The following is a 10,824-nucleotide window of genomic DNA, read 5'->3' on the forward strand; positions in this document are numbered from 1 at the left end:
CAGACCATAGTAAACACCATATACATGGGAGCGCCTCTTACCTGCTGAACCTCTTATTCATTTAGGGAGTTAAAACTGTAACCAAGGAGAGTCAACCATCCCCCGAGGACCTGGAGGACGTCTACCTCGCATGGCAGGTGGCCAGTGCGATGCCAGAACAAAGCAGTGGTCGTGGAAAAGCGCCTCACAGCCTCGGATACCTTGACGTTCAAAGGCAAGTGTCACAGCTGCGTCTCTCTGTGGTCAAGTCCCTACTCCTGATGTCAACCCAGAGGCGCATGAGCTGACAGAACCACTGGAAACAGCCTGACTATATAAAGTCTGTTCAGAAAGACTATAATTTTTAAAACAACAACAACAACAAAAAACAACTAACAGCACCAGGTTTCTCCTTTTCCTGATAGGAATCATTAATAGAAGGAAAAAGTTTCCCCCTAAAATTTAAATTCTGTGAGCAACTCAACACCTTTAAAAAGGCATTTAATATTTTGGGGCCTCTGAAAGGTACTTTAAAGTGGCAGGAGACCGCAGTGAAACAGTGGAGAAAGTTGTGAGTTTCAGCAAGCTAAAATGAAACTGCTTTTTTTTTTCCTTTAAAAACCCACATCTGAGGGCTGCGAACCATGCGCAGAGCGTCCTGCTATTCTGCTTCTGGGCCCGAGGGAGGCCTCACCGCCACCGTGTAACAGTTCCTGCCGCACACACTGGCACTCCCCTTTGCTTCCCCAAACTCTGGAGCGGAGCCTCCTTCTTTCACGTGTTTAAGTAAATGGAGAATTTCAGAGTTTCCCTGAAGAAGCCTACGGAAGATACTTCAGAGCGATAGGGAGAAAAGGAGTCCCACAGTATAAAATTATGGGCACCAGGGGAGAGCGACAGCTTGGCAGCACTTCTTGGAAAATTGGGTTCCAAACAGCCAATCCCAAGCAGGGCACTGCTTGTGGGCTTGGTTGTTGCCCACAAGCCTGAGCAACAGCGCTCAGAAATGGACCTAAGGCACGAGGCTGGGCAGCCGCTGGTCCTGAGAGCGGGACTCAGAGCCTGGGCTGAGGCCTCGAGCAGGTGGAAAAGGTTCGCAAGAGCCTTCTGTCCCGCCCGGCGGGTCACAGACACTGGTACTCACCTGGACTTCGGAGGTGGCGGAGGAGGTGAGAAGGTCTCAATCCCATGTCTGTCCTTGGGGAACTCAAAGGCAAAAGAGGCCGATTTGCTCATCCCGGTCCCCGCTTTGTCGTTCTGCCCCGAGGCGCCGTCGGTGGGGCAGAGATGGTGCCAGGTAGAGGAGCTGGAGGGGTCCTTGGTGCCCTTCGCCATCGTCTCTCCTCCCCAGCTTTGACTCAGCAGGTTCTGCTCCACCTCCTCCTCTTCCTCTATCCGGCACTGACGGCTCCAGGCCCCAGTCTGGTACCGGGGCCGCCTCTGGTCTGCGGCCGAGGCAGTGGTGGCAGGTGGGGGACACTTGGCAGAGTCGTGGTTGGCGACACCGTTGGCCCGGCAGGAAGAAGCGGGGTTGGCAGGGCACCGGGACGAAGGCTGGGGCCCGGTGCTGCCACCTGAGCTCCCTTCACTGAGGTCAGACAGTGGGGAAGGGGAGGGTGACACCGGGGACCCTCCAGGGCTCCCCTTGGACAGCTTGGGAGGAATGGCAGGCCTCCCCTTGGGGACGTTCTGGCTCGAAGCATGGTGGTGGCCTTCCCTGGAGCCCTTCCCCTGCCCAGCTGACGTCTCCTGGTCGCCTGCTCCAGAGTCCTGGCCCACCAACGGGCGTAGCCACTGCACGCCCACCGCAGAGTCCGGGCTGCTCAGGTAGATGGTCCGGTGGTCCTCCTTCGGGGAGGCCGCCATGATGGTGATGGTGGCCGCCACCTTGGGGCCCACGTCGGGGCCTTCCCTGTCCCGGCTACCACCAGATGCTGTTTTCTGAGTCCAGGTGCTAACCATCCTGCCCTGGCCGGGGCCAGCTGCTGGCTGCTCCGCCTTGCCCTGTGGCCTAGAGGGCACCGGGACAGCCTTCTTCCTCTTGGTGCTCTCGGCATAGATGGGTTCGGGCTGCACAGCCTCCCTGGGGTGGGTGGGGGGCTGGGGCTCCCCAGTCGGCCCAAGGCACCTGTTAGAGGCCACCCCGTGGCAGCTGGAGTCCTGCTGCTTTCCCGGCACAGGCTCCTTCACGAGGGAGCAGTAATCGCTCTCGAGATGGGGGACGCAGGGGCTGCTGGCGCCGCTGCTGGCACTGCCGCAGGACAGGCCGTCCGAGGAGCTGGCCGCCTCCGAGGGAGGGGACAGCTTCCGGGGGCCCGGGTGGGGCGGGTGGTCTGAGGGGCCCTGGCCACAGCACTCCCTCGGGAAGCCGAGCACCTGCTTCAAGTCCCCAGCCGGCCCCCCACACGTTCCCTGCTCCCAGCACGTGGGGGAGCGGTCCCCGCCGCCGGGTCTGTGTCGGGGCCCCTCGCCCTGGGAGGTGTCTTTGGCAGCGGGGCTCCTGGGACAACAGTCCAGGATGGAGCAATATTCTCCCCCTTCGCTGTCCCCGGAGGGCGAGCACCTCTGATCGCTGTCGTCCTCAGAGGGCAGGGACTCCCGTGGGGGCTGTGGAGAGGGGTGGGTCCCAGGGTCCTTGGCACAGCCGGGTGCCGTCCTGCTGCCCACGCCAGCGAGCTTCCGGTGGCGGCTCTCCTGGGCAGAGGTCAGCTCTTGGTGGGGAAACATGGGTTTTTCTTCTCGCCCAGCCTTCTCTTCGGGGAAATTCAGCGGGTGGAAGGCGGTGCTCCGCTCCCCCCGGGCCCCGGGGCTGTGCAGGCCGACCATGGCATACACCGGCGGGCAGCGAGGGTGGCCATCTGCGGGGGCAGCCGGGACCGCAGGCTTCTGGACGCCTCGGAAGCTGCCCAGGCAAACCATCGGCGCGTCTTCCTGCTTCGGGAAGGGCAGCTTGCTGGGGGCCCATCTCCAGATGTCCTACACAGCCCCAAGGTGAAAACCGACATTAGACCTCACCAGAGAGAAAGGGAGAGAGAAACCGTGAGAGGGATGTGCCATGACCTTGCAGGGCAGAGGCTGGGCAGCGCGCCTACCTCCCAATCTGCCCGCAGCCCCCCATCGTTGCTGGGGCCCCATGCAGCCACTGGTCTTCCCAGACACTGAGCTGCCCCGCCCACTTTGGTCTGTCATTCTTTGGGCTTAGGTCTGTGAAGCAGGGGAAAAATATCACTCTAAAAAAGAACATTCTGCCTTTCCACTAGAAACTGCCGGGTGAGGTTAGTTCTCCTATGGGCTTTGAAAATAGAGTTTTGGATTTTGTTTAGTTTTTTGTGCTTGTTAATCTTTTGATAACCATGCCATGTGACATTCCTAAAGAAGCCAAAGTTATAAGGCTTTTCAAAACACCTTGGGTGAGTGGCGGGGGCAGGGGCAGGAAGGTGCTTTCTGGGATGACTCGTGTCCAAGAGCTGCCAGTTATAGGCAGCGACCTCAGCCGGGGCCTGCCCAGGTGGCTGGAGTACTTGAACTGGGAAGGCGAACTGGTCATTCTCACCACTGAAGTCACTGTCCCCTCCTTCTCTATTTCTAAAGTTCCCCGGACCCCCACTTTTAGCATCAGCTTCAGAGTAGGCCCTGCTCTTTTCCAAGATGATTCTGAACAGAAAGCGTCCCTGGCTTATGTCTGTGAAGGGTGACCTGGTGAGTGGACATGACCAGCTTGCCAAAAATGGAGCGGCCCTGCGGGGACAGGGAGCTCGGTGCCACCAGAGGAGATGCCTTTACACAACTGAGCCTCCCTCCCTGGGCCTACCTCTGACCTCTGACTTCCCAGAAGCTCCCACACCCTTCCCGGTCCCCTCACTAGGATGTTTTGGGAAAACTAAAACAGGCAAAGAGGTCACAGAGTTCGCAAGCAGTTCTTAAGACACGTCCCAGACGTCCAGCTCCATAGACATGTCTGGAGCAGGCTGTCCTGTCCATGCCCTCTAAATAATTATGCCTTTGCAAGCACTCGCTGTGGAATGAGCAGAACGGTCTACTCTCTAGGGATGGAACTGTTTTACTTAGTGATCCTAAGTCAAAGCTGGTAAAAATCCAAGCTTCACAACTGGAAATATGAGCATTGGCTGGGGATGGGATATTAAGGAACTAGAGGCCCAGTGCACGAAATTTGTGCATGGTGTGGGTGGGGGGAACCCTCAGCCCAGTCTGCACCCTCTCCAATCCAGGACCCCTGCCTACTTGATTGCCCCTAACTGCCTCTGCCTGCCAGCCTGATCCCCCTAACTGCTCTCCCCTGCCGGCCTGATCCCCCTAACTGCCCTAACTGCTCTCCCCTGCTGGCCTGATCGCCCCTAACCGCCTCTGCCTTGGCCCCCACCACCGTGGCTTTGTCCGGAAGGACATCCAGAAGGATGTCTGGTCTAATTAGCATATTACCCTTTTATTAGTATAGATTACTACTAATATTTTTAAGTGTGATAATGGTATTGTGGTTATAGTTTTTAAAAGATTTCATTTTTTTAAAAAGATGTACCAAAGTGAGGCGATGACTGGGTTTGCTTTAAAATCATGGGAAGGGAGGGTGAGGGGTAGAGATGCCGCAAGATGGGTCATAAGTTGATGACTGTTGATACATGCTACACATTCCATGGTGGATGCATGGAATTCATCAGGCAATATTCTCCTTGTGTACACATTTAAAATGATCAATTAAGCCCTAGCTGGTTTTGCTCAGTGGATAGAGCGTCAGCCTGTGGACTCAAGGTCCCAGGTTCGATTCCGGCCAAAGGCACATGCCTGGGTTGCAGGCTGGATCCCCAGTAGGGGCGTGCAGGAGGCAGCCAATCAATGATTCTCTCTCATCATTGATGTTTCTATCTCTCTCTCCCTCTCCCTTCCTCTCTGAAGTCAATAAATATATTTTTAAAAAAAGAAAGAAAGAAAGAAACAGATGGGAAGGAGGGCAGCAGTCAGGAAGGAGTGGCCTTGGGACAAGCTGACGGGGAGTCATCCTGCGGGAGTCTTGCTCTAATAGCCCTTCCTGGCTGCCAGCCAGTCAGCAAGCGTTACCACAGGAGCAGGCCCTGTAAAAATGCCACAGGGGTGAGTCAGGCTCACCTGCGAGGCGTTGGGGCTCATGTTCGCCTCCGTACACACGTCAGAGGCATCGGAGCTCAGCATGGTGGGCTTCACGGCGATGGTGGGCTTGGAGTAGGGCGAGCTGTTCACACCCTCATCTTCCAGGCGGCAGTGCTCAGGCCTGGGGGGCAGGCGAGGAGGAGGCAGGCCGCCTGCTCTGGGCTGGGGACAGGTGGGCGACAGCTGATGGTCGCCCCGCAGGCAGAAGCAGTTCTTGCAAGACCCGGGCTTCCAGATGTGCTCCACAAAGTCACTGCACGCAGACATCTTCAGGCTCTCGGGGTTCAGGCGGAGGGTCTGGTGTATCTTGGGCGGGCAGTGCGCGGCTGGCTCATCCTGCACCCGGCTCTCTCGCGTGGTCTTGTGGGCGGCAGACGTGGGTCACAGAGCGACTTCCTGGAAAGGAAGAACATGGGTCTGATCAAAGACCTCCCGCCAGAGGACAGGCGCGTTTCCACTGAGGGTCTGACTCTTTGGGGAGAAGAGGGGGAGGAAGGAGAAAAGGGGGAGAAAAAAGCTGACCATTAGTATTCCATTTATTCCCAGGCCCTCGCGCGTTTCTCATAAGGCTCTTAGTCACTCTCTCGTGATGTGGCCTTATCAGAAGCTGTAAAAACTAAGCGCGACTCTGTACGTGAGTAGAGAGCATAGTGACGTTTCCGCCCCTGACAGTCCTGAGCACCTGGAGGTTGGGGGCAGTCAAGCAGAAGAAATCCCATAGAGGAGAAGCCCGTTAGCTCATCCAGGCATCCCTGCCGCTAGGGGTCCAGAGCAAATAAGAACTAAGAAGCAGCACAGCAAATAAAACCGGTGGCTTCCGGGGGATAAGCCACAATGTTTAACCAACTATGTGAGTGGGGAGGCAAGTCTGGGCCCTGAGATCAGGCTCTCCTCCTTACTTGAGACCAGGCAGAGATGGACGGGGTGAGAAGCGGGAGAGCTGTGGTGTCTGCCTGCCACCCCAGGGGACCCTTGTCAGGAGGTCTGGCATCCTGGGAATTTACAGTACCTCCCTCCCCCTGCTTCATAGACATCATTCAACCCGGCGCTTGGTGAGGTCAGCCAGGCTGAAGCTGCAGGCCAAGGGGAGAACAGACAGAAATGCATAAGCACCTGTGGGCTGGGGGTGGCAGGACAGAGTCCAAGAGAGGGAGGGAGGATCACACAGTAATTTCCCCAGTGATAACCCTGGAGGTAAGGCAGCCAGAGGGCTGGGTTAGTTGCCTCTGAGAGTAAAACTGAAAGCAGAGAGTGCATCCCAGAATCGAATACATTCACCATTGAGGAGGAGCTCAAAGGGCTGCAGATAGTAACCCACTAACCTGCCAGGTAGCTTTATGCCTTTCATATAGACGGGAAAACAATGGCAACCACATAAACTAAGACCTGTTCCTAGACACAAAGTTTGGTGGTTCTGGAAAGAGAAGAACTTCGCTGGCAGAGCCTCCAAGCTATCTCCTTGGTCAGATGGGTGACGTTCAACCGGCGTTACCACAGGAGTTTTTAAAACATGAAGTACCTGCCTGTTTAGTCAGGGGCCCTGTCCTCTTTTCCCTTAGATTGTCAAATAAAAAAAATGACAGCAGCCAATACAACAATAGCCATCCGGTGTGAATGAGTCAAAATTATAGCTACTTTTTTTTTTTTCAGATCAGCAAATAACATATTTCTTGGTGTGCCGCAGAATTTTAGTAATTAGTAATTTCAATGGTTGAAATGGCTGGGTTAGACTGAAGGCTCCCTTTCCCTCATTTAAAGACAATGACCTCCTCATAAGGAAGGTTCACGAGAATCTTGAGTCTAAAGTGAACAGATTCCCATTCAATAGGAAGGGGTTTTGCCCTAAGGTTTGCTCTTCACTTTCTTCCCGTGAGAATCTGCTTTGAGGCTGATGCTCTCTCAACTATCAACAGGACTAACCAGGTGGAATGAGCCAGGTGTCCCAAAGATCATTCCAGAATCTTTGTGGGAAGCGCTATCTTTCTGATCTCCCACACTCACCGGCAGGAGTGTTTATTCAACAAGGGCTGACGCTCAGTCTGCCTCCTTCCCCTCCAAAGTTCACCTGGAAGCCCACTGCACCTTTCAGCTAAGGGAACACTCTGGAATAAAAGACAAATGCTGGTCTTTGAGCACCGGCTGTCCCGCATCCCTCCCTCTCAGATGACTGCAGGCTGGGCTCCTCTCACGGCAGGTTCATCCCTTGCCAGCTTGCCCAGAAGAGGTCACTAAGCTTCAACAAGCAGAGGAGGACGGCAAGGATTTTTCTTTCTCCTACAATCTCTGCTGCTAATTTCTAGAAGGTGGGGTGGTGGTGGAGGAAGCATTTTGGTGTTTAGCAAGTTCCCATACTCCTTCCCGGAGATGGGGAATAGGTCGTTTCCTGGGAGCTGTTGAAGGCCACCCTTCTGGCCACAGCAAAGGCAGGCCCCCCCCGCCCCCCGCCCGCCCGCCCTCCTTGGCAGAGGCTCCGGAGTCCCTGGGAGGGCTGGAGGAAGAGAGCTTGGAAACCAGTTCCCAGCCCCCCCCCACCCCCCCATGAGGCTGGGCTCCCTGAGGGGTTGGACATCCAACTACTTCCCAGGAGCAACCACAGAGCCACAGAGAGGCAGTTTCCGCAACGGGCACCTGAGAGCACAAACTTGTCTTGGTTGCCTGGTGCGGAGGTCCCCGGATCACCAACACCAGGGGAGCTTCCTTCAGGCCCCCCAGTTCAGGGCACTCTGTCCACACCCACCTGAGGCTCTGCAATTCTCTGACAAAGGCACAACTTTCACCAACAGGACTGCATCCTCTCAAAACTGGTTTCTCAGTCATGGCAAACAATGTACCACCCTGCCCAGCTGGAAAGGATTCTTTCCCGGTTCTGTCTGTCTAGAGAGGGCCTGCAAGGATCTCAGTTTGTTTTAAGTAAAAGATGGTGAAGAACTCAAGTGATACTCACAAATGGGGAGCCGCGCCTCACCTCGCCCACCAGCTCGCTCTCGCAGCCTGGGAATGGCAATGGCACCTTCCCAGCCCACATTCCTTACCTCTGAGGGGAGGCAGCCCCCAGAATTATGCAAATTCCCCCATTCCTGTGGGAGGCAGCAGTGTGAGGCTAGAAAGAGATTTCAGCATGCTTTCTGATCCAAGTCATGATAAAATATCTTTGCCTCTGCACACTTGTGCACTAGACTTGAGGGTACTATTTGAAGACTGGAGCGGTCAGATACACGCCCACCTCCTTTCCAAAAGATTACGAAGAATGCTGGCCAGATCCAGGTCCATAAACTTAAATATTCTGGCTCAAAATACTGCCCTTCAGACTTGCATCAAAAGTTGTTTATGCCTTCCCCTGAAATGACAGATTACCAGAAAACACTCATCTAAAAAATGTGCATATATTACAATTAAAGTAATGCAGCAATGGAAAAGAAAAATATGTATGAAAGGGTCTGGATTTCAAGAATCCACTGGCAAGGGTTGCCGGGGCAGAGAGGAGAGAGTGACAACCTTCACACACACACACACACACACACACACACACACACACACACACACGGTAAGTTATGATAGCCACCTAACTTTTTATTTCATTTTTTCCTTCTCCAATGCTCTGCAATCTAATCTGAGCCGTAGGAATGCATCCCGGTTAGACCCACTGCAGCCTAAACCAGTAAGAAGGACCCCGAGTTGCACAAGACCCCCAGATAAGAAAATAACTGCGGAATTCTCCAGGGCTTCCTGTCCAGATTCAGTTTCAGGAAGGGAAGGGGCTGCTACCATCATCAGTTCAGGCTGCGATCAATAAGGCCTCCGGAACCTGACTCTGGACCTGACTTACTGCAAAACTCCTCGCCGCTAGATCTCCGGCTCGGCTCTCCTGTGGGCTCTGCGCGGCTATGTGCTTGCTGGCTCGGCTCTACCTGAGAGAAATACACTTCCCCGGTTGCCGGCCCTGCCTCCATTCCCATTCGCAGGACCTGAAAGTGGAGAGATCCGTGTGTGCTGTGGTGTGGTGTGGTGTGGTGTGTGGTGTGTGGTGTGGTGTGGGGTGTGTGGTGTGTGGTGTGTCCTGGCTGGGGAAGGGGCAGCAGAGGCAAGGGTGAAGAACGTGCCCAGGGCATGCCTTTCAGAGGCTGAGCCATAGCTCAGGGAAGAGGCATCATTCAGTCCCTCTGCACACTCCATGTAACCCGGAGCCGCTCAGGGGCAGCTATGACCGTGGGGCCCCAAGCCATCACCACCGGGCTCCTGGTCCGGGCGGCCCGGGTGGCCCCTCGCTCCCCACTCCCTGGACCACACTGCCGGGGTGGAGAGGCGGTCTCCACACCAGCAATCCCAAAGCTCTTCGGTCGGGCCCCAAACCGAGCAGCGGGACCAGCAGAAGAGTCCGTTCCCCTCCCGGAACTCCAAGGAAAGTTTCCCCCGTTTTCCTGAAGGCAAAGATCAAATGAATCGACAACACCCCTCCGGCTCCCGTGCGCTCCCGGGCTCGGCGCCTCCACCGCGGGCACCAACCGAGCGCACGCGGTCCGCCGCTCCATCCTCCCCCAGCGGCCGCCTGTCACCCCAGCGGCCGCCGGCGGGGGGTCGCCCGCCCGCGATCCCGGCGCTCCCCGAAAGCTCCCTCTGCGGCCACGTCTGCCAGACAAAAAGAGGCCGAGTTCGGAGACGGCGTCCGCAGGCTCACCTCGGGGCCGCGCTCCCCCGGCCTCGCCGCCGGTCGCCGCGCCGCCAGCCGCCCGGCCGAGCGCCGCGGAGCATTGTTCGGAGAGAGCGCGCGCGGTGCGTGCCCGGCCGCGGGCGGGTGTCGTCTGCCGAGCCCGGCGGCGGGGTGGCAGCTGCGAGCCGGCTCCGCCCCCCCTCCCCGCCTCCGGTGACGCCCCGCGCCGGGCAGCAGCCGCGCCTCCGGGCTCCCACCGCCGGGAGTCCTCCGGCCCGCACGCCGCCAGCTCCCTCCCGGCGGTCTCCGGCTCGGCCGCGCGATTCCTGCCAACTCTCCACGCCCGGCCCCTCCTCCCCGCCCCTCCTCCCGCGCCCGCCCGCCGGGCTCCGCCCCAGCCCGAGACTGGGCGCCTGCTGCCCCCGCGCCAAGCCCCCGTGTGTACCCCTTCCTACCGACAGCTCTGCTCGGTTCCGCAGGGCCGAGTGTCGGCGTTTGCAGCCTTCCACGAGGTCTGCATAGGTGCCCCTCCGTCCAGTCTGCTCTGGGGGGTGGGGCGGACGGGGAGGGTACAGCACCAGCTCTGGAGTGGGGGAAACCAGAAAACGAGAGGTCGCGAGTAGCAGGAAGAGGTCAGGACCCCAGACGGGATCCCCAAGCTGCGTGAGACCCATGATCGTCAATTACCGTTTCCTTGGGAGGAGGGTGGCGCCAGACGGAGCCAGGCTGGGAATCCCGACGGCCGGCTCCTGGTCCTGCTCAGACCCTGGACTGATTCGCGGCCTCAGGCAACTTGCTTAGTCTCTACATTTGGCTTTTCTCGACGTGGAATGCAAGGGCTGGACTGAAGATAGCTGATCCTCCAGGACGCTGGGACTGTCGGGCCTTTCGCTGGCCACTATTGCACCTGTGTTTACACCGTCACCCTCAAGTGACTCATTTGCTGAGATAGAATGGGTTCGAGATAGTCGTCAGGCTAAAAGCCTTTTCACCTTCCGCCAGGCTTAGGCAGCCTTAGGCCCAGTCAGCCTCTTCCCTCCCTTCCCTGCCTTCGA

The 10,824-nt window shown here is 57.1% G+C and overlaps 1 protein-coding gene across 6 annotated transcripts in view; it reads right to left on the reverse strand.

The window, feature by feature from the left end:
- Positions 1-10,352, reverse strand: part of PRAG1 (PEAK1 related, kinase-activating pseudokinase 1) — a 52,059-nt gene extending 41,707 nt beyond the window's left edge. Inside the window, exons 1-3 of one of the 6 annotated variants that reach the window (XM_036298477.1) lie at positions 10,225-10,352; positions 5,101-5,517; positions 1,124-2,955 (exon numbers count right to left, since the gene is read on the reverse strand). In XM_036298477.1, the coding sequence (XP_036154370.1) occupies positions 1,124-2,955; positions 5,101-5,388 (2,120 nt within the window). In that variant the 5' untranslated portion in view covers positions 5,389-5,517; positions 10,225-10,352. Of the gene's footprint in view, positions 1-1,123; positions 2,990-5,100; positions 5,518-7,122; positions 7,509-8,947; positions 9,100-9,796; positions 10,068-10,224 lie in introns of those variants that run through there. The other 5 variants (XM_036298476.1, XM_036298479.1, XM_036298478.1 and 2 more) reach the window with 5 other exon arrangements.
- Positions 10,353-10,824: the final 472 nt, after the last annotated feature.

The sequence above is a fragment of the Myotis myotis genome, unplaced genomic scaffold, assembly GCF_014108235.1.
Source record: "Myotis myotis isolate mMyoMyo1 unplaced genomic scaffold, mMyoMyo1.p scaffold_m19_p_3, whole genome shotgun sequence".
Classification (NCBI taxonomy): Eukaryota; Metazoa; Chordata; class Mammalia; order Chiroptera; family Vespertilionidae; genus Myotis; species Myotis myotis.